The sequence below is a fragment of the Eubalaena glacialis genome, chromosome 10, assembly GCF_028564815.1.
Source record: "Eubalaena glacialis isolate mEubGla1 chromosome 10, mEubGla1.1.hap2.+ XY, whole genome shotgun sequence".
NCBI classification, from domain to species: Eukaryota; Metazoa; Chordata; class Mammalia; order Artiodactyla; family Balaenidae; genus Eubalaena; species Eubalaena glacialis.
The window spans coordinates 18,525,026-18,548,114 of NC_083725.1; the positions used below are offsets into that span (position 1 = coordinate 18,525,026).

At 52.2% G+C, this 23,089-nt stretch overlaps 1 protein-coding gene across 1 annotated transcript; it reads right to left on the minus strand.

Annotated features, from left to right (window-relative positions):
- Positions 1 to 8,252: 8,252 nt before the first annotated feature.
- On the minus strand, positions 8,253 to 20,960 carry HTR3A (5-hydroxytryptamine receptor 3A). The gene is made up of 9 exons (XM_061202526.1): positions 20,891 to 20,960; positions 18,390 to 18,556; positions 17,331 to 17,375; positions 15,296 to 15,405; positions 13,742 to 13,911; positions 11,309 to 11,469; positions 10,777 to 10,987; positions 10,445 to 10,666; positions 8,253 to 8,551 (listed from the first exon to the last, which is right to left on the minus strand). The coding sequence occupies exons 1-9, from the start codon at positions 20,955 to 20,957 to the stop codon at positions 8,253 to 8,255; spliced, it is 1,452 nt and encodes a 483-aa protein (XP_061058509.1). The 5' UTR covers positions 20,958 to 20,960.
- Positions 20,961 to 23,089: the final 2,129 nt, after the last annotated feature.

The window sequence follows — 23,089 nt, forward strand, 5'->3', positions numbered from 1 at the left end:
CTCTGCCTGCCCAGCACGGCTTCCTGCTCCAGAATCAGCCCATCCTTCTTCCTGGGGGCAGGAGGGCAGAGGCTGAGCTAGGACTCCGTATAGCTCTGCTGAGGACATGCGGCATTTGACCCGTGACCCCACAGGAAATCCTTCCAACCTCTGAGGCAAACCTCAGGAGGAAAACCATGACCCCAGAGTGGACAAAGGGCAGCGCTGTGCCTCTCCTCCCCTCCCCCAGCCCAAGAGGGCTCAAGTCTGGAACATGCAGGAGTGAAAGCATTCGCAGCCGACCAGCCCAGGTCAGGTCTCAGCCATGGAAGGGGCCCAGGGAATCCATAAAGAGGTAAGATGCATGCATGCATCCTGCTTGCCAGGGACAGTCCATGTGTAATTAATAATAGCGCCTCCATCTCCAGGACAGAAATGCTCTGGTCTGGCTGATAATTACATGATCATCCTAGCAGAAAGGGACTCACATAGAATCCACACCACCACCCCCTTCATTCATTCAAATATTGAGCTTCCACCCTGAGCCTGGCACAGGTCTGGCCCTGGAGATGAAGAGGCAGGCAGTCCCGGCTGTGGGAGCTCACAGATTCTGGCAGCTACAGCGCCAAACCAGCTATGGCACAATGTGGAAGTTCTGGGGGCAAGTGATTCATTCTCTTAAAGGATCTGAGGGCTTCCCCGGTGGCGCCATGGTTGAGAATCTGCCTGCCAATGCAGGGGACACGTGTTCGAGCCCTGGTATGGGAGGATCCCACATGCCGCGGAGCAACTGGGCCCGTGAGCCACGACTACTGAGCCTGCGCGTCTGGAGCCTGTGCTCTGCGACAAGAGAGGCCACGATGGTGAGAGGCCCGCGCACCGCGATGAAGAGTGGCCCCCGCTTGCTGCAACTGGAGAAAGCCCTCGCACAGAAACGAAGACCCAACACAGCCAAAAATAAATAAATAAATAAATTTTTTAAAAAAAAGAAAGAAAAAAAAGGATCTGAGAAGGTTCACCGAAGAAGTGACATCAGGGGCTTCAATGGCCAGCCTCCTTAAGGCCACTCCCCCCAGATTCTCCACCCAGCTCCGCAAGCTTACCCTCCCGCCCAGATTTTCCCACGCCCTTTAGGCTGCCTGGGTCTCTCTTATGCCTTACTCCCTGCACCTCACCCAAACTGGCAGTGGCGGGAGAGGTAAAGAGTAGATTAGGGAAGGGGTTGCAGGTCAGAGCTCCATTCTGCACGGCAGATGTCTGTTCCCCCCACCGCAGCTCATCCACTCATTTGCCCACTAAATGCCAAGCGTGGACTACATGCCAGTTCAGTGTGAGTGGTGAACAGGACGAGAAATACCGGCCTCTGGGAACTTACAGGCTGGGAGCCAAGATAAATGCTAAACAAATCACCCGACAATAAAGAAATGCATCACACTTCTTGAGAGAGTGAAGAAATGGCGGGGATGGGGGGTTAGCAATGGGAGAAACTCGCAGCTCACCTTCACAAGACTTTTGAGGGGTGAACCTTTCGTGGGAATTTTAAGCACAGTGACAAACCCATCTGGCAGATAGATTTGAGTTTCATTAGTGAGAACCAGAAAAATGAGTCCTTGGGTGAAAAGGGCAGGGGGTGGCTATGTCAGCAAAGAGAAAAGGACAGAGCACAGAGCTGGAGCCTCAGGCCAAGATGAAGTGTCACCTAGATGGAAAGGCAGGATTTCCTGGACCCTAACCTGGGAAGGTCCTCCAGAGTTTATTCTATCCATCCCCCTGCCTGTACTGCTTTCTCAAAGAGGGTGGATCAGGAGAAGGGGCGGGTGGGTGTCTCTGTTGAAGTCTTCGGAGGGAGATGATTCTGCACCCCATTCTGGGTTTAACACCTCTTGCCTCAAGAAGCCCCAGGAAGATGAGAAAACTCTGGGAGTTGTGGGCGTTGGGGAAGGTGCTGCCTTGGCCTGATCCTATATCTCCTACCAGGCTGGGGTCCTGGATTCATTGCTTTCATATCCCCTTCCCCTAAGGTCATAAAATAGCTCAAACTCATCACCATAAAGCTATTGCACAAATGAACACTGCCTGATGGAGAGTATTATTTCTTATATAGTGTTAATTAAATAGGTCTGAAATGGACCACACCTCATTTTTCCTGTGCAAGGGCCTGGGCAGGAAGCTTCTAGATTTACGCATAAAAGCAATAAGAATACTGTAGTTAAAATTTATCAAGCACTTACTTTGCGCTGGACCCTTTACTTGCATTGCTTCTTTTACTCCTCCCCAGAATCCCATAAGGTAGGTATTGTTAGTGTGTCTATTTTACAGTTGAGGAAACTGAGGCACAGAGAAGCTAAGCAACTTTGCCCAAGATCTCACAGGGTAGTAGGCAGAATGATGGCCCCCCCTCAAAGACAACAACTTCCTAATAGCCAGAACCTGTGATTATGTTGCATTACAAGGTAAAAGGGTCTTTGCAGTTGTGATTAATTTAAAGATCTTGAGATGGGGGCTTATTCTGGATCATCTGGGTGGGTCCACTGTATTCACAAAGGTCTTTATAAGGGAAAGAGGGAGGCAAAAGGGACAGAGAAGGAGATGTGATGAAGCAGAGAGATCTGAAAGATATTACACTCCTGGCTTCAAAGCTGGGGAAAGGGGCCATGAGCCAAGGAATACAGGCAACCTCTAGAATCTAGGAAAGGCAAGGAAACAGACTCTCCCCTAGAGCTTCCAGAAAGAACAGAGCCCTGCCGATCCATTCTGGACTTCTGACCTCCAGAACTGCAGGATAATAAATTTGTGTTTTTAAATTGGTAATTTGTTACAGCAGCAGCAGAAAACTAATACTCACAGCTAGCATGGGGCAACAGCAAAGTTATGGGTGTTGCCCTGGGATGGGTAAAGATATCATGTCATTAACCTATCATCTCTTCAGTCCTTACCCCAGAGCCACTGGACGAGTGTCTCCCAGGGTCCCGCCTTCCTCATCTAACTACTGACCCCCACGCCCACCCCTACACACCTCCCCGCTCCTGCTCTGGGCAGCCCCTTACTCTCACTCTTCTTTTCCTAGGACCATTGAGGACCATCTCAGAGCCAGTGTGAGGGGGGATGGAGTTGGGGCCCTAGAGACGTGGGCAGAAGAGAAAGGCGGAGAGTCATCCATGGAACTTACGTGTATGGGTTTTGGGTAAAACAGCTCCTTCACCATCAGGCATCAATATCTTCATCACATAAGCAGAAAGGGGAAAATAAACTAAGTGTGCAGCTTAGTGTGGGGTCCAGGCGTGAGCACAGAAACAAGAGGGGCCGTTGCTCAGGGATCAGTATTGGTACAGCCTCCGCCCAGAGCATCAGAACAGGGCACCAAGCAGTCTGAAACATGATCCTTAGTGCTGGCCAAAAGGAAGGGGCTGACCTTGAGATAAGGGGACTCAGAGGCTCCTGAGGAGGGTTGGGGCATTTGGGGGGGGAAAGGGGGAGAGAAGGGGGCAAAAAAATGTTGCCTAATCCCCTCGATAGAATAGCTGGACTTTGCTGCCACCTTGTGGACAGAATTTAGAAGGACCGGGTTGTGACTGTCCTTGGCCAAAGTTTGAAGTCTTATTCCGGGCCTTACGGGATGGTACTACTTTCTGAGTCTTGAGTGGGGGGTTCGCCCGGGCACATGGAAGTGAGTCCTAGGCTCCCATGGTCCTGGATGTCATATTCATGATGTGCTTCTCTGCCAGGAATTTAGGTCTCTTTGCAGATAGGGACACAGGAGGTAGAATTGAATAGGAGAGACCCAGCCAGGGTGAGGATGATACCCCCAAGTTGTGCCCAGTATTCACATGCTTTCCCAGAGGAGGAACTCAAAGCTGTAGTTTTAGGGAGGAACTCTGTACAAAGGAGCCCGGGAATGCACAGGGGCGAGGCCGAGTGGGTAGTAATAGGAGAAAAAGGGGCAGGAAGGTATGGGACGTAGAGATATGAATTCAGCCTGGTGTGGACAGAACTTTATCCCCTGCTGGCCTTATAGTGAATGACCAGCTCACTTCACCCTGCCCATCTCTAAAATGGAGACAACAAGGAAAAGGGAGATGTTCCCACCCATTCAGAATGTGATGTGAGCAGACCAAGGAAGGGCCCCTAAGCCACTAGACATCCCTCTACTCCAGCCTCATGACTTCCCTGGGCTTTGGTCCCATACTGGGAGTGTGGTGCCCCACAGCACCTATGAGCAGGTACTAATGTGCGCCCATTTTTCAGATGAGAAGGTTGAGGCACAGAGGAATTACGTGCTTGTCCAAGGTTTCACAGCTAGCATGTGATGGGACCAAAATTCAAATCTGGGGTGGCCCACTCCACATGGCACTCTCATATTGTACCCAATAAATGTATTGCAGAAGGAATGGGAGTGGCCATGCTTCTGGTGTCCTAGCTCTGGCTCCCTCCCAACTCGAGCTTTGACAGTGGAAATTGAGGCAGATCTTCTCCCTGCTCTGCTGCTTCTCAACCTAGATAAAAGTCTCTCTTTAAAGGCTTCTAGGAAATGAGGTTCCATTCCTTCCCTTTCAGACTCCTAGTCTTATTCATGTCAGGAATATGGCTCTCAGGAAGTTCTTCCTGCAGTCTAACCTCCACCCCTCCTCCTGCAGGTCAAGCCCAGATATAAGGTCCCAGATAGGAGAGAGAGAGGATGCGAAGCAGGCTGCTGTTTCCGAGAAGGATATTCTTGGTCTCTAAAAACAGGGTTTAATTCTCTAACTGTGACAGTCAGGGCTGGCCAATCACAGGCCTTAATGGGAGAGCTTAAATTATAGAGGACCAAGTTAGAGGAAAGAAGAAGAAAAAAAAAAAAAACCCACCCAACTCCCAACCCCTGGTACTGCAGCTGATAGGGTGTGTGTGTGTGTGTGTGTGTGTGTGTGTGTGTGTGTGTGTGTGTGTGTGCTGTTCGGGTTCCAGCCCTGACTGCTCAGGACGGACAGTGCGGTCCGGGGAGAAGGCCACTGAGTTGGTGTCAGGTCAAGACAATTGAGAGGGACCCCAGCCAGACCATTCTCGACTTATTCCCCCCCCTCTTCCACCCCTCCTCTCCCCTCCAATCAGGGGAGGAGCTGCCCTCTCTTGCCCACCACCCGTCCCCCAACACTCGGAGGAGAGAGGGAGTGATTAGCATGGGGCATTGTCCTCGGATAATGGGCCCCAGCTGCCGCTTGAAAGAAGAGACAAAGCGCCTGACCGCTCCACAAGCATTATCCCCTCGTTAAATCTCTGTTATTAGATTAGATTCAAAACGTATTGATTCAGAGGCTGGAGGGAAGTGAGGGAGGGAAGGAGGGGAATCTGGCTGGGGAATGTTGAACCATACCTCTCCACCGACTCGCCCTCCCCCCTACCCCACCAGGCAACTTGCCCTCCTATTCTCTCAGTGAAATCTCCCCTAAGCCCACATCCTGACTCTGAGCTCAGCTACTCTCCCTAGACCCTCCCAAGAGCCGCGGAATGTCCACTCTTGTGAGGGGCCCTGGGGTCGCTGAGCACAGATGGCCATTGCCTAGGAGGAGAGGCAGCCTCCCTGGGATGGTGGCGGTGGACTCCACAGCTTGGAGCACCATACAGGGCTGGGCGGTTCAGGCTGGGCACTTTCAAGATCTTCAAGGGAGTCTTTTTGAGTAGAAATGACAGGTTTGGAAAGCTGCGTGGATGGGAAAGAAGGTGAGAACTGGGGCTCTTCGTAGGTGAATGGAGAAGGCTGCAGGAGAGGAGTGGAGATGAGATAGAGAGAACCAGGATGCTTCCCAGAAGCACTTGTAAAGACATGGGCGGTTTCTGGTTTTCTCTCTCTGCCTAGGACACAAGGAGAGGGAAGGAGCTGAAGTGGCAGGAGGAAGGAAGCAGGCAAGTTCTGGGAGAGATAACAGGTGAGAGGGAGCTTCTGGGTGTTCTCATATCCCAGACAGGGTAAAGGTGTCCTCGGGAGGAGCCCAAGATCAATACTGACGGACAGGAGTTAGTACACCGGGGAATCCTCTGGCCCTGGGCCTCAGTTTCCCATCCCTCAACAGCGCAGCCCTGGATGCTGCATTGATGAGCTGATTGGCTGTGGCTAGTGGAGCGGAAGAAGTTACATGTGGTGGCTCACTCTAGAGGTGGTTGATTGGCTGCCTCGATGCTGGGCTCTGTTACCCCATTGATTGTGGGTGAAGAGTGGGGAGGGGGAGATGGGGAATCAATAGGTTGATTAGTATCTTACTAGCTCTCTGGTTGGACACTTTGTCAATAGCCATCCACTTACTGATCAGTGGTGCATCGACAGTTCCAGACCGTCCAGCTTTCTCTCTCTCTCTGGCCTGAGACATGAGAATCACCCAGCAGCATGACTGGCCCAGCAAGGCCAAGTGGAGAGTGGAGTGGGACAGCTTTGATCCCAAGACCAGGCTCCCAAGTATGGGCTGCCAGGACCATCTTGAGAGAGTCGGGATGAACAATCCTCATTTTTAGCCCAATCTGCGCTTAGCAGGAGGCAACAATTGTGAATGGGAGCCAATCTCCAGCCCCACAGTCTCCTGCCTTTTGCTGGGAAACCCTGATACCTATCCATCAGCAAAACAAACAAAAATCCTTAACTAATATCAAGAGCACATATGTCTGAGGTGGAAGTAGCAGATGAAACCTCATTCCAGGTCAATTTAGGAACCAGCAGCCGGTTAGACAATATTTAATGAGTTATTTCGGCATGCTGGGGAAACTGGGGTGAGAAGAAGCTCAGAGAAGCTAAACCAGACGAGCCTGCTTCCTCAGCCTCTAGGCTTTTCCAGATATGAAGCTCTCAAGGGCCTAAGGTTCTGCCCTCCATCCAGCTTCACCGGATGGTCTACAAACTAAAGCTGCAGAGTTTGGGATCAGGGAAAGTATAGGTTCAGGTGATCCATACTGAGTCCCTTGTAGTTCACCAGCCTGAAACCACTCATCCCAGGTATTTTGGGGGGTCCTTTTCTTTCAGCCTGGTAGAATTCAGTCCCTAAGAGACAGGCACCCCAAGACAGGGAAAGACATAAAGCTGGAATGAGAAAGGGAGAACCAGATAAAGCCTCAAGCAAACATGGCAAACATGAAGCCATCATTCTTGGTGGTTCTGGCATTCCTTTCCTCTGAATGCTTGTTAGGTGGATGGAGTGATAGAGTTGGGATGCTCCTTAGCATGTCTTAAATCCTGATGTGTAGGAGAGGGGCCAGGATCTGAGATGCAAGATCAAAGACCGTGCCCCGGCCTCTGCCTCCATCATGGTCCTGCTTTCTGGTGGATGTGCCAGGGGCCGGCTGCTGAGCTCCCAAAGGAGAAACATAAACTCAAGACTTAGCAGTGTCTGCTTTCAAACACCAAACCAGTGGGTGCTGGCTGTGGTGCCAATGTTCTTGCAGGGAGAGAGCTGGCTTCCAGCTTCACCAAGAGACCGTGAGCCCAGAATGATAACAGGACTGTGCAGACCCTTCCAGCATCTTTCCAGGAGGTCACAGGACTGAGCATCCTCCTCCCCACCTCCGCGTTGTTAAGTGTTCATGGTCCTGACCCTGACACCTTGAATCCCACCTCCTATTGTTTCTTTTTCAGAACAGCCACCATTTAGTCCCTTCTTAATTCCTTGGGGCAGAGAGCATCATACATCTGAAACCACAGATAATTCCCCAACCTCATTTCCACCAGCAGCTTCAGACCTCATCTTCCACCCACCCAGCTGCTGACAAATGGTCAAGAAGAGAATTTAGGGCTCATAGCATTTTATTACCCCACCCCCGCATCGGATGGATGCTCAGGGAAGTGGCCACAGGTGAAGCGAACAGGGAGACATTAGGGTCGGATAAACCTAATGCAGAGTTATCAGGCCCGTGTGGTAGAGAGCTGGTTTACCTTCCATCTCAAAACAAGGCTGAGGGAGTGAGCAGAATTCCAAAGTGCCAATTCAGGGGAGTGCCAATGGGGAAATTGAGGCTTGATGCTTAGATAGAGTGACGTCAGGACATGCGTGGGTTTCTTCTGATCTAAGATAGTGTGTTTTAAAGCCATAATGGGCCTGTAGGGGAGTGGAGGAGGATGTAAGAGCCTTAAACACCAAGTTTTTAGGGGAAGGGTTAAGGCCCTGGTTGGGGATTGCTGAGAGACTTGGCATTGGAAACAGGCATGGAACTGTTTATGTGTTTTGAGAACGTCCCTGGCATCCCCTGGGCCCTGAAATTCCCCCATCCCCATCCTAACCAGCCTCATTACCCACCCCCTACTGGGCTGGACCCACTCAGGAATACTGCCAGATGGACCAGAGCATGACCAGGGTGACGCTGTAGGCCAGCACCGCCAGCAAGTAGATGCGGAAGAGCAGCTTGTCCAGCACGGAGCCCACGCGCAGCCAGTCCCGGGCCACCTCTCGGCTCTCCTCCCGCTTTTCCAGGAAGTGCCGGATGGAGGTCAGCTCCTGCAGCAGCCCACGCACCGCCAGGGAGGCCTCCCGCGGCGGTGGGGGAGGGCTGCCACTGCCCCTCGGGGTCTTCTCCAAGTCCCGGGATCCCCCCAGATGGTTGCAGTGGTTTGTCACGTCTAGAAGAAGGGCAGAGCATTGGCAAAGGAGGGAGGCCCAGCAGCCTTGCTTGAACACTGACCTTTATGTTTCTAAGGCCTCAGACATTTTTCTTATGTATAATCTCAGACCAAAAAAGTATAGAGAATAACTTACGTATTTGTGTACCCACCATCCAACTTAAACAAATAAAGAAAGCCAGTACAGGGACTTCCCTGGTGGCGCAGTGGTTAAGAACCCGCCTGCCAATGCAGGGGACACAGGTTCGAGCCCTGGTGTGGGAAGATCCCACATGCCGTGGAGCAACTAAGCCCGTGAGCCACAACTACAGAGCCTGTGCTCTAGAGCCCACAAGCCACAACTACTGAACCCATGCACCACAACTACTGAGCCCACGTGCCACAATTACTGAAGCCCGCACACCTACAGCCCGTGCTCCACAGCAAGAGAAGCCACCGCAATGAGAAGCCCGCGCACCACAATGAAGAGTAGCCCCTGCTCACAACTAGAGAAAGCCCGCGCGCAACAACGAAGACCCAACGCGGCCAAAAATAAAAAAATAAATAAATTTTAAAAATAAAATAAAGTATGGTTCATTAAAAAAAAAAAAAGCCAGTACAGTTGAAGATCCCTGTATACCTCTCCTTAGTCACATCCTTCATTCCCTCCCCACATCACCAAGATCATGAATTTGATATTTATCCTTCCCATGCATTTTTTTAACCCGTGGGCTTTCCGCAGCAATTTGATATCCATTATTTCATTTGAGCCTCCCAGCAACCCCATAGAGAGGCAGAGTAAGTGTAATTACAAACCACACTCTTCATATGAAGGTGCTAAAGCTCAGAGAGGTTAAGTGACTAGCCCGTGGTGACACAGTTGGAGCATCATTTAAAGGGGAGGCCACCAAGGCCCAGGTATCTGGACTCTAAATCCACTGCTCTGTCCACTACATCATATTGCCTCACTGCCCTCCTCTCCATGACTTCGAATCCTTCTAGACCAGAAAATACACCTTCGGATCACTACCTTCCCCAGGTGAGCTGTTGAATTAGGTATTAGGCTGTTGCACGAGCTCATGATGAGATGGTCTTTGATTAACCAAACATCTTCTGTAAAAGGCCTGGCCCCAGCCAGGAGGAAGACACAAAGGAGGGGAGTGGGGTGGAGAGTTTAAAACACCAGCTTAGAGTCAGGTGGACTTGGGTTCAAATTATGGTTTCACCAGGTCCTGGCTCTGTGACTTAGGGCAAGCTATTTGGCTTCTCTATGCTTCTGTTTGCTGTTTGAAAAATTAGAGTGAAGATCCTATTGAGGTGTCATGAGAATCACCTGTGATAATGCACGGACAATGCTTTGCACCCCCCTGGTAAGTGCTCAAGAAATAAACCAGCAAACCAACCACCACCACCACCAACAGCAAGGATGACAAATTCCTCAGGGGCATGAGGAATTTAGTGTCCCTCTGTGCCCTGTCTCTCTGCCTCATAGGTGTTTGAAATTCTGATGGACCTGGTCTTTGGCTTATTCTAATGAGAGAGTGTTGGGAACCCGGGTGCAGTGCTGAACCCCATGAGGCTAGCTGTCCCATAAGTGCCCGAGAGGCATCCATTTGACCCCCCCCACTACCTCGGGATCCATCTCAGGAGAGGCCACCCTCAGCCCAGAGGTCTCAGCTCCTGACCTGCTCAGCCTCTGGGACTCCTAACCCCTCTCTGTCCCCACCTGGCATGATGCGCGAATACCAAGGTTAGGAAAGGGTTTGATTGATGCCTTTGGCTGAAGTTCACCGTGGGTTCTCTGTGCCGGATGGTACCCAGTTCCCAGGCCCTGCCCAGGCTCTCTGGCCCGGCTAGCCCTCCAGAGAATCCCTCCCATGTCCCTGCATCCAGGCCAGAAGTTCCCTCTCTCACCTGAGCAGTCATTGGTCTTGGCGGCCTGGGAGGTGGCTGGGGGCCTCCGGGAAGTGGACTGTTCCCCTAGGCAGAGGAGCAGGGCGACTCTCTCCAGGACCAGGCGCCGCAGCCAGGCGGGCACTGGCTGCTGCAGGTCCTGCTTGTGTACCAGCCGCACGATGAGGATGGTCTCGGCCAAGCTGATCACCAGAAGAGCCATGCACACGACGAAGTAGACACCTGTGCACCCCGGGGTGGGGCGGGAGTGGGGGACACACACGGGAGGTAGGAGAGGGCCAGTTCCTCCGTTCCTCGGCCGCACTGAGCTCTTCCCCGGGAGCGGGCCTTACCGATGAGGGGCGTGCCGATGGCCGTGGCCGGCAGCGTGTCAGACACAATGATCAGGAAGACCGAGTAGCCCAGAAGGAGCGTGATCTTGAAGGAGACCCTCTCGCCACTGTTCGGGGGCAGGTAGAAGCCTACGATGTCCATGACCATGAGGAAAATACTGGGCAGCAGCAGGCTGACCGCATAGAATAGGGGCCGCCGGCGGATGACCACCTGGGACCAAGAGAGGAGCTCTGGGGGAGCCGGGAGCAGACGGGTCCTGCACCCAGGAACCACCACCCCATCCCAGACCCCCCTGCTTCGTGGTGCTTGCAGCCTGGATTGCTCGGAGAAGGAGATGGGCAGACCCCATATTCCGCCTCCAGATCCAGGCTTGCGGCTGTTCAGGAAAAGTAAAGGACAATTCAGTTGCGTTTCCCCACCTGCTTCATTGAGGGAAGAGTGTGAGCTGGGAAAAGGGCTATGCCTCCTGAAGTCTACCTGGGTGTGACTTTATTCATTGTTTTACCCACATCCGCTTCCTGTCCGACTCACATAGAACTTCATCTCTGCGTAACAGTCGCTGCTTTCTATACTGAACTCCTGAAACTGGGTCAGCACCCCCAGCAGCTCCCACTCGCCCTGGTTCATGAAGATGCTCCTGTCCAATTTCACCTTTTCCGGCAGGCGCCACAGGGAGATGTTGATGTCCTGGACTGAGAGAGGAGAAATCAAGCAGCTTTGGAGTCTGGGCCAGGGGTGTGCCTGTGATGGTGGGGCAGCACCCATGTGGCATGGCTCAAGCCTCAGCTCTTAATCTTCAGCCTCAGTTTTCTCAGCTATACGATGAGGTAATAGTGCACACTGTACCTGTCTGTGCAGTGGGGCTGTAACAAGGGAGACGAAGTCTTGGGTGGAAACACAGCAAAATGCAAAGAACCAGCGAACCATTTATTAGGAAGCTCTCTCCTCTCTCTGTTTCTGTTTCTGTCTTTGTCTCTGTCTCTCTCTGTCTTTCTCTCTCTCTGTCTCTCTCTGTCTCTGTCTCTGTCTGTCTGTCTGTCTCTCTCACACACACACACACACACAGCCCGTCAAGCACCTTTCTAGGTTTCCTGTTAGAATTTCTCATTTAGGCAATGAGCAAGAGTCAGCTTTCCTCACCTTTGCCGTGATAGAGCTGCCTGTCTTTAAAGGTGAATTAGGAAAATAAGCAAAACCCTCACTTATAGAACAGCAGTTATACTGCTGTGTATCAATACTAGAGAAACAGATATACATATGCACAAAAGGACAGGAGTATCCATTGCAGCAAAATATTGGGAAAGATCTAAATGGCTACCAATCAGGAAAATGCTTAATAAAGTATTATGCAGTCCAAATCATAAGCTATTCTACAGCAGTCAAAATTTATGAGGAAGAGCTAAATCTGCACTAACTTGGAAAAATGTCCAAGACCTGTTGTTGAGTAAAAAGGCTCAGATACCAGTATATAATAGAACATGAAATATTTTACATTTATGTAAAATAAAAACCTATAAGACAATTTCCAGGCACTTTCCATAGATGTGTATGTATGTGTATATATTCAAAGCATAGAGTAGGATCTGGAAGAATATATTATGTGAAGTTTATACTGATAAAAATTGTTAACTCTTGGTGTGGGGAGTTGTTGGTAAGAGTTTGGGACTGAGAGTAAAGGTCAAAGATCAAAGATTATTTATAATTATGGCTTTTAAAAAAGATTTTTTTGCCGCGCTCCGTGGCATGCAGAATCTTCGTTCCCCGACCAGGAATCGAACCCCTGCAGTGGAAGGGCAGAATCTTAACCACTGGACTGCTAGGGAAGTCCCTGTAATTACGGCTTTTGTTCAAGGGAGTTAGGTATTACCTTTGCCATTTACAGTTAATGCAATAAAGTCAGGATAGAACTGGAGGATGCCTTTTTGCAGTAGGGCAATTCTCACTTCACTAGACCATACTGGGCACCTAGCGTTCATCCACTCAATAAAAGTTTACCGAGCATCTTCCTTTGGGCCAGGCACTGCCCTGGGGATCTAATGGTGGATAGAAATCATGTCGCTGCCCTCTCTAAGTTTCTATCTGGAGGAGTAGACATTGAACAAGTCCTTACAAGTGACTAGAAGTGGGGAGAACAGGAGACTATGAAGTTGAGTGCTGGGGATGCCTCGTCTGGGGGATGAGAGGGGGTTTCCCTGGGGAACGGACGGGGACACTGTGATTAGAAGAAGTGTAGAGGAGTTGGCCCAGCGGCGGGGGGGGGGGGGGGGGGATGTGGGGCAGAAAGGGGAAAGGGGGAGGGAGGGGGAGGGGCACGTTGGCCTAGGAGAGGAAGCGGCATGTGAGTAAAGGAAAGAACAAGGGGCTCTGGGGCCCAGGAAGGCAGGCAGCTGGGCTGGAGAGTGCACACCAGGTGATGCCAGAGGGGTGGCCACACTTTGCAGGGTTCTCTCGGCCAGGTAAGAGATTTGGATTGTGTCTCAGGGAAGCAGACAGTGACGTAACCAGATCTGCATTTTCATGAGATCTCTCTGGCTGCTGTGAGGAGCGTGAATGGCGGGTAGGGAGGAAGAATGAATGGGTGGGTACAGCTAGGAGGCTACTGCAAAAACCTGGGCAGGAGATGAGGATTGCTTGCCCTGGGGGAGGGTCCATCAGTGGAGGAGTGGTTGGATTTGAAAGACATTTCGTGCCAGATCCTACTTGTGATATTGGGAAAGAATTGTCCCTGAGCATCGTGCCGTCAGTTTACACTGTCTCATTCAATCCTTATGACAACTGAGGGAGGCAACAAGGGCAACAATGGTAGTGCCATTTGGAAGATGAGGAAACAGAGGCTCAGCAACATTAAAAAACAAGGGGTGATCAAGTTGGAGGAGGGAGACTGCATCCTAGGGTGTGCTCCTCAAGCAGGCACCCCGGGCGCCCCCAACATGTGCTCCCACCTCCCGAAGCCCACAGACTCACTGGTGTGCAGCCAGCTGGTGAAGGTCAGTGAGCAGTTCTGTACATCGAAGGGGAAGCTGTAGATGTCGAGGCTACAGGCGGTCACCACCTGGAGGGGCTTGTAGTTCTGGACCTCTCCATGATGCTGGACATACACGTACGGGATATTTGGAGACTTCCCCACATCCACACTGGCCAGGGAAGAGGGGTCGGTTTGAGACTCAAGAAGCAGGTCAAGCCGTGGGAGTCTGAAGGTCTCTAAGCTACTCGGCAGGGAAAGAAACGCAGGGAGGGTCTAGGCAGCAAGACAACCTGGCAGTTTTTTCTGGCCTCCGTTTTTCCAAGCTTCTTATTAGGTTTCCTCACCTGCCATTGCCAAGGCCACTTTCCAAGCAGTAAAGGGCATTTCTCATTTATTCCCCTGGCAACCTCGCCACAAAAGGCAGGCCAGGACCCCCAAGCCATGGGTTGTAAGGAGAATGCCCAGCTGTCCCCATGTGCCCCCTACCCGGGCTGGGCAGACCTCAGCCCCCAGGATCGCCAGCCCGATGGTGATGGGCAGGCTTGGTGGGAGAGCAGGACCTTGGGTTCCATCCCTAGAAGTCCTGTGAAATGAAAACCATCATTTCCGGGGTGGGGCAGGGGGGAAGGAACTGGCAAAATCAGTGAGAAGAATTGGAACAAAACAGCAAAGTCCTGCAAACTTCATTCCATTCTCTCAGCCAACCCCAGGCCGGGTTCTCCCAAGCAACCACTGTGGCTGAGCCTCGGATCCTGAGCCTGCAGCCTTCTGTGACATCAGGTTGAGAGATGAGAAGTCAAGACCAAGGCTACGTCACTGTTTAAGCTGGAGATCCAGCCAGAAACTGAGGCTCCCCAATCCCTCCAGCCTGAGCTATGCAAGGCTGGGGCTCTGAGTCAGCTGCCTCTCCAAATAACAAGGTGAATGGCATCCCCTGGAATTGGGTGATGCGGGGGGTACTGAGTGGAGGGCAACTGGCCCCTGCCACCTTCTCCTTCTGTGCATCTCCCCAGCCATCTTCCCAGACCTTGGATTCAGAAACCCAGGCAGTGGAGCCTGAAGAATGGGGAGAAGGAATGTTGGCAGATGGGAATAAAGGTTAGTGGGACCCACTTCATATCGGGGGTGCAATTTGTGGCCAGTGAGGCACATGTGTGACTTGAAAGTTTGAGTGTCTCCCGGCCCCAAATCTCCTTCGTGACCAGCAGCAGTAACCACCGCTAGTACTTCATTCCTTTCAGTAATATAACTGTCCCTTTTAAAAACGCAGCCGTTCCTCATTAGACTATTATGATTCAGTGTGGATTCACTCACTGGCCTCCCTTCCCGGGGAAGGGGGCCCTTGGACCAAGAAGTGCAGAGTTTCAACATCAGACATAGAAAAAGAGGAGTTTTCTAAAAAGAAAAGAAAGGGAGAAAAAAGACAAAGGGGAATTGGGGCCCGATTCAACTTTACCTATGGTTCCGCAGGTCTAGTGGGGCATCTCAAATGCAACAGCAGTGATCCTGTCTCCCGCCCCCCTGGCTGCCCAGCATCTGATGACAGTACTCACAACTCGTTGATGAGGATGTCTGGGACCCAGATGCTGTCCGTGGGGATGGACAACTTGGTGATGTTGTCAAAGTCCTCAGGGTTCCACTGGAGAAACTCATCAGTCCAGTACTAGGGGAGGAACAGGAACGGTCACAGGCTACCCCGTCCGTCTCAGGCCGAGTCGTCCACAACTCAGGCCAACTTCACCACTTGGAGCCCAGGCAACAGGTGGGCATCTTCTTAGGAGAATCTGGGTGTCAGTGGCACCCAGACCACACAGCGGTACCCAGAAGTCCCCGCACCTCTGTACTCACACATCCCTACAATGCGAATACAATACAGCCTCTCCCTGGGAAGGTATTCAATCATTTCTAATGTTATAAACTCCCTAGCCACCAACTGAGGCATCTTAGACAAATTGCTTCTTGTGTCTTGATCGGCGCATATGTAAACAAGGATAATAGCATGCACCTCACAGGGTAGAGATGGTTATTACTAAATTTCGATCAATGCCTCCTCCACTATCCTGCCAGAATGACTGATCTAAAATGGAAATTTCATCACGTCACTCCTCTGCTTAAAACTCTTCAGTGGTGTTCCACTGCCGTTAGGATCATGGGCAACAAAGGCCCACCTGATCTGGCCTCCACCTGTCTCTCCAGCCTCATTTTTCTTGCCGTGGCTCTCTGTGGAGTCTACACTCCAGCCACATGGAATTAAACATTGTCAAAACCTCCGCATCGCTGCATATCCTGCTCCCCCCATACTGCAGTCCTGTCTTCTTTCTCGAGGTGAGTCTTACTCATCCTTCCAGATGTAACCAAGGAATCTGTCTGTCTCCTTCTCCAGGAGCCTCCCATGACCCCCACTCCCCAGGCTGAGTTTAGTGCCTCTTCTTTGCTCCCACAATTGGCATCTTTTCTTTGTTACATAGGAACGGCTATCTTGCTGCGTTGCATTGTCTGTTCACGTGTCTGTGGCCCCCACTAGTCTGTGAGCTCATTGTGGTCAGGGCCTGAGTCTAATCTAGTGCCTTAGCACAGCTGCTGGTACATAGTAGATTGGCATCTCCTACTGCTGGAGCAGACAAGTGACCCTAGAGGTCCAGAGGTGGGACTTAAGCCAGATGTCCCGGGAAAGGAGCCCCAGGATGCCTGTTCTGGCTTGGGTCCCTCTCTTGAGGCAGGTGTGTTGTGTGTTAAGAGATCTTTCTAAGGCAGAAAGGGAGCAGGATGTCAGGAATCAGCATTCTGGCTTCTTCCTCCACCCCACTCCCTGTCCCATGAGGAGCGGGAGGGATTTAACAGAGACCCATATACACCAGGTGTGTCCTCAGAACCTCTCTCAGGTTTGACTTCTAGGAACTGTCCCCGCCTCCTGCTGTCCTCTCTTCAGCCACTTTGGTGTCCCCTCCTGCTCTGATGTCTCCCCCACAGCCTCAGGGGCTGCCAGAGCAGGACCAGCCTGTGGACCGCGGCCCGTGCTGTCTCCTGCCCTCCCCCGCGAGCTCCAAGCCAGAAATGCTGCCAAGGCCTCACCAGTGCCTGAGTGATGCCCACCGGAAGCTGGAAGAGCAGGCACATGGCCGGGGATGGGAGGACCAAGTGGATGGAATCATCCTGTTTCAATCTCCCAATCTGGTTGTCGTTCAATTTGGCTTTAATAGAAGGAAGAACTTTCTAGCAATTAGAGCTGTTTGAAAACGAAGTGACTGCATTCTGAGCTACCAGTCACCGAGGTGCTTGAGCAACAGAGGTGGGAAAAGCACTTGTTTGCGATGCTGTGAAAAACTTCAGAAACCAGAGGGGTGTGGAGGATTTCTCCTCCGCCAATCTTTAAGCTGCCTGCTATTCCCAGTCCTGAGGGTAGAGGGGTCCAGATCCAGGAGATCCTGGATCTCGTGAGTATGCCTCCCACCTCTTCCCTCCCCTCCCCTCCCCTCCCCAAGGCCTCTGAGATCCTGACTCCTTTGAGATGGAGGAGCCCCTCCAGGAAGGGAAAGTCCCAGTCCGAGGAAATGGGGGTGGGGGAGGGGCAGGGGCTGGTCAGCTCACCTGCCGGTACCAGATGTACGTGGTCAGCACCTGATTCTTCTCATCCTGTGGAAAGAACGGGAGCTCAGCCTAGGTGGCCCTGGGGGCTGCGGGCCCCTTGCACACACCAACCCCAACAGGAGCTGCTGCTCTGTGTCTCTGTTCCCTTGGGAAGTGAGAGTGAGGAAATGAGGTGGAGGAAAAGGGGTGAGCCAGGAAAAGTTGGTCTTTACTAGGACACACCTAGAAAGAAGTTCAGTGATTTCTTTTTTAACATCGTGCGTGTGTGTGTGTGTGTGTATCTTCTATTATCTTCTATTCTGTTGTGTATGTTTTACATATACATTGATAATAACACAATAGAAGATAATGATAGAAGACATATAACAGCATCATATAGATGTATATCTGTACATTTATATATATGTATCTATCTCCTACTCTAGCATGAAGTCAAGCTGTACAAAATCACATAGAATGAAAAATCCATCACTATCCCTCCCTTCGATCCAATTCCCAATTTCCCTTCCTGAAACAGCCAACTGACTCTAGTAGAGACAGCCAGAGAAGTCCGTTCCACCCATCCTACCCCAGCGCAGTGCCCTGCCTCTTGCAATTGCCCTCTCATTTATCTCTGCCCAATGTCCGACTTCCTCGGCTGGGCAGTGCACCCCACCCTACTTCAGTAACTGATTAATTGATTTATTTATGATTAATTCTTCAACAACGATTTAGTGACACCCGCCATGTACCAAGGATGTGTGTAAGACAGCAAGGGTGTAGACAGCAAGGGTGTAGAGACGAATAGGACGGTGTGAACCCTCACACAGCTCACACAGGTAGGTACGATTGTGAAAACCGCATGCGCTGAGTGACCCACTGGCTGTAGGGTACAGGAGAGGCAGCCATGAAGGTGACCCCAGTTTTCTGGTTTGGGCAGCTGTCCTGAGCCGTGGTGCCAGAGCACAGGTACTGGGGGCGCTTGAATGCCCACCGTGTTGCCTGGGGGTGACTTGGTCTCACATGGTCTCCCACCCAGAAGGTCCACCTCTGAGCCGGGCAGTGGGGCCAGACGCTCACCACGCTGAGGATGGCGTAGATGATGACATCAATGGACACAGTGGTCGGAGTCCTCCAGTCGCGCACAGGTCGCACACCCTTCTTGTAGTTGGCCAGGAGGTGATCTGACAGCCGCAGCAGAGCTGGCCTGGAGGCGTCCCGGGCCTGGGGGCCCCGCCTGTGCTTGGCTGGGAAGGAGAACATTTCAAATCAGACAACAGAGCCTGAGTCTCCCTGGCCAGTTCTCTGGCTCTGGTTTGAAAGCTATTAAAAGGAAAGTGTCCCCACCCTTCCCAGATACTCCCACAGACTGAAATGCCCATCACTATAGCGTTTGATCTGCAGAGATTCCTGCCCAAATCCAAAGATATTGTCTCCTAAGGGTAACCTAGGCACCCATTTACATGAGAAGGGAAGCTGGGCTGTTAAAGCAGGTGCCACAAGACAGGTGAGGTCTCAAGTAGGCCAAGGGCTGAGAAGGGTTGAGAGAAGCTGCCTGCCCAGAGGAGGTGGGCCCATGGGGCCCTGCATGAGAGGCTCTGGGAGATAAAGGGGAGCTGGCCCTCAGGTGTGATACTGGAAATTGTGGCCCCAAGTGCACAATTTCTAAGCCCAATGGTCTGCCGAGGGTCAGCCTCAGCCAAGGTCACATCTCAGCGTCCGCATAGCTCATTGTCCCCTTGACCCCAGCCCGCAACTGGTAAGGAGGAAAGGGTGGGCATCCAGTGAACATGGACATTCCTTCTCCCTCCTGCAAAATCTACCCCGAGGAGATCCCTGCCCCCTCTCCACACTCACAGAAACTCCTGGGGAGGGTTTGCCAGGCCTCCTTCTAGGGTAGCTTTATGGGCAGGTTTGATGGGGTTAGGAAGAGGGCTGGGCTGAGGTGTGGAGGAAGCGAGGAGAAACCAAACGGTCCCCAGAGCAGGAGGCCTGCAAAGATAAAACAGTGAAACCCCAACCCCTAAGCCCTAGCCCCGCTCTCTGGGGATTTCATGAGCACCTCAGTTGTCCGTCTGGGAAACAGTAGAAGCACCTCCTGAAAGGTGCCAGAAATATGAAGGTGAAAGACGGGGTCGAGGAGGGGAGCAACTTGGAGGACCAGGGCACAGGCTGCAAGGCAGTGAGGGGCTGGCAGGGGGAGACCAGGGTCTTTCACAGACCAGGGGCCAGCAGGCCCGGCTTTCTCTCGACAAGGCTGCTTCTTCTCCCATCTCATCTATCATGTGTGGACCTCTACAGCAAGTTGGTCCTGCAGACCCCCCTTCCTGCCCCTCACCCACCTGCCCCTGATAAACTTTCAGCTTTTCTCAGAAAAGGCAGAGAAGAGCAGAGAGAAAGACAAGAGGACATTTAGTGAGTGTCCCCTTTGGAAAAATATCAATGAACATATTGTTCATTTCAGTCTTAGGAGAGCCCACTGGAGTGAGTATCATGACACCCCATTTATAGATAAAGAAGGTAAGGCTCAGAAGCCTTGGTGAGGCTCCCCAAGGCTCAGAAAGATGAGTACCATGCCCTGCAAGGGAAGGAACTGAAATTCAAACCCAGGTCCCTATGTGTCTTCACTACACGACAGCCCAGATCCTATTGTCTGGGACTCTGATCTCTTTGGACAGAACAAGTCTGGGCCCTGCAGGCCTCAGAGCAAAGGACCAACGCTGGGAGGGACAGAGCTTCTCTTCAGCCAAGGAAACCCCAGACCACAGTCCTAACTTGCAGCCCAGGCCTACTCATCCCACTGAGTTTCCCCAAACGACAGCTCATGGGAGGAAAACCATTGTGCCCAGAAGCCCTTCAGATCCGTCCAATTAAGCACATCCTAACTGTGCCCCAGCCCCAGCTTCAACCCAGCTCTGGATGGAGAGAAAACCTTCCCAAATGGGGAACGAATATTGTCTGCCGTAAAAGGAAATGGATCCTTTTGTGACCAAAACACCCTGTGTCCCCAGGAGGGGCAAAGGGATGGGTGGGGGAATGCAGAGAGAAGTTTGGTGCTATTAGAGGTTAGCCCTGGAAGGAACTTTAGAGAACCTGTGCAACGAAAGCAGTGAAGCTGGAGAAAGATGATGGCATTCATTCTGGTCTCCACTCTACTGCTAAGGAGCTGTGTGACCTTGAGTGAATTACTCCCCATCTCTGGTCCACAGCATTCCCAGATATAACAAGAAAGGATGGACCAAATGAGCTCAAAGTTCCCTTGCAGCTGCCCTTCGATGAGTTTGGGGGCAGGGCAAAAGAGAGGAGTCCCTGTCCCATGCCCATCTAAGCATTTCCCACACAGCTCAGGGCCCCTCTCTGCAAGCCCTGCTCTCACCCGACGTTCAACATCCCCAATTTCTAGCTGGATCCCAGTGTGTTAAAATCCTCTCATGCTCATATGCAGTAAGATCCCCAACTTTCCTGTAGCCCCACCCACTCCAAAACCCTCTTTCCCTCAACTTTTGGAGGAGCCAAGCATCCCCTATCCCACCTCTGTAGCTGCCAGCCAGGTCCTGCGTGCTTTCCCACTGTCTCCTTACCTTCTCCCTGTGCCAGGAGCGTGGGCAGAAGCAAGGCAAGCAGCGCCTGTGGCACCCACAGCAGCATGGCGAGCTTCTTGCGGTGTCGGATGCCTCGAGTGGCCTTCAGGGTGAGCCCTGCTGAGGACCAGCCTGCCTGCCCTCTGCCAGCCTCATGCCCCAGCCAGCCTGACTCTCCCAGCTGGCTGCTCCCTGCACCTTCTGAGGCTGCAGCCTCGCGCTGCCCCGGCCACCAGGGCTGGGAAGCGGCCAAGTTTTCCTGCAATCAGTCCTTCAGCTGGATCAGGTTTCAGGGCGGGGAAGGAAGAAGAGGGAGCCAGTGAGAGGGGAGCCCACCAGGCTGATGTCATGCGGCCAGAGCTCAGTCCACCCATTCAGCCAGGTGGCCTGGCCAAGTTCCCCAAGGAGTAACTTGGTGTCAGGGGGCTGCGGGAGCTCCTGGAGCAAGGGTGCAGCCTGTCCGCTGGGAGGTGCTTTAGGCTGCTGCCTTCATTTATGCCCGTCGGTAGCATCGGGCTGGGGCAGGGTGGGGTGGGTTCCAAGAAGCAGGAGGACCATACTTTAACTCCACAGGTGACACAGTGCCCCTAGCTAAGCGGGTGACTGATCATTAAAGAGCAAATACACATTTAACTGCTCCCCTGCCACACACACACACACACACACACACACACACACAAGGATACAGAATGTCCCATTATGTATCCTTGGGGCTCCCTGTGTGTAAACATGAGGTGCCCCCTGCCCCGCTGTATTTTGCTTCAAGCCCAGGTCAACGTGGCCTGGGGCCCATTCCTTCCACTGAGCCAAACCCTCCAGAGACAGAGAGCCAGGAAGGAGCATCAGACACTGAACTTGATCTAAAAGGGGCAACACCAAAGCTGGAGGAAAAAAAGGGACAAGAGGGGCTTCCCTGGTGGTGCAGCGGTTGAGAATCTGCCTACCAATGCAGGGGACATGGGTTCGAGCCCTGGTCTGGGAAGATCCCACATGCCGCGGAGCAACTAGGCCCGTGAGCCACAGTTGCTGAGCCTGTGCTCCGCAACAAGAGAGGCCGCGACAGTGAGAGGCCAGCGCACCGCGATGAAGAGTGGCCCCCGCTCGCTGCAACTAGAGAAAGCCCTCGCATGAAACGAAGACCCAACACAGCCAAAAATAAATAAATTAATTAAAAAAAAAAAAGGGACAAGAGGAAGATGAAAAGAAACAGAAGGTAAACTATAGAAAGGGGGGATCTGGAGAAGGAGAAGGGGGAGAAGTAAAAAAGTAAAAAGCAGAAAAGGAAGACGAGAAGAGAAAGAAAAATTGGTAGGAAACTGAGAAGGAAGAGGACAGAAGTAAAAGGCAAGGAAGGAGGGGGACAAATAGAGGAAAAGAAGGAGGAAAATAAGAGAAGAAAGAGGAGGGGAGAGGATGAAGCAGAGGCAGCAGGAAGGGGCTGAGCCGTGAGCCCCAGGTGGCCTGAATGTGGCTGACCATCCCCGAATGGGACCCTGGGCAATGGGCTCTCCACACCGCGGTGGACAATCCCGGGGACAGTAAGGAAGCCTGGAGACCCCGTGCCACGGACCCCAAGCTTTCACTTCTGCAGTGAGCTCCTGGGACCCTCTGGGACTGCCCAATTGTGTTAGGGAGGGAAGAGGATGTCTTCTGCCCAGCGTGTGCATTAGAGAATTAGCTTCTTAGGTAACAGAATTAGAGCGAGCCAGGCAGGCCACGGCCTCCAGTGGAGATGTATTGCCTGTGCATCTCTCTGATGGAGCAGCAATCAAGTTTCCCCTGAAGAAATTAATGGACTTGATGGCACAACAGACAAGGGGAGCTGGAGCCGTGGCCAGTGGCGGGGTGTAAATTGCCTCCGATGAAACTGTGGAGTCACTTTTGCCCCTTTTAAACAAGATAAGAATTAGTGCGAGGCCTTGATGAACTCTCCTTGGCCAGTGGGGATGAGGGAAAAGCAGAGGCCTGGCTAATTTGATTCCTGAGCTCTGCCTGCAGACGGCCAGGCTCCTCCCAGGGAGGCAGACGCACAGATGGCAGCCATCCAGTGTGGGTAATGAAAAGCTCGGAGACTGTAGGGTCTGCAGGCCTTCCTTTGTGTCCAGATGCTCCCAGAACCATGGGAAGGAGGACTTTGTTCACATGTGTGCTTGGAGCTTTCCACCCATTCATGATGCTGTCCCATGACATAGTCCTGTA

What these genes read in the sequence shown, in the direction of transcription:
- HTR3A (XM_061202526.1), bottom strand. Translation starts at nt 20,957, where the DNA reads ATGCTGCTGTGGGTGCCACAGGCGCTGCTTGCCTTGCTTCTGCCCACG. An exon ending in TCTACGCCATCCTCAGCGTG is followed by an intron (nt 17,376 to 18,389) that starts GTGAGCGTCTGG and finishes TTCTTTCCACAG; the next exon opens with GATGAGAAGAATCAGGTGCT. An exon ending in ACGCAGAGATGAAGTTCTAT is followed by an intron (nt 10,988 to 11,308) that starts GTGAGTCGGACA and finishes TCTTGGTCCCAG; the next exon opens with GTGGTCATCCGCCGGCGGCC.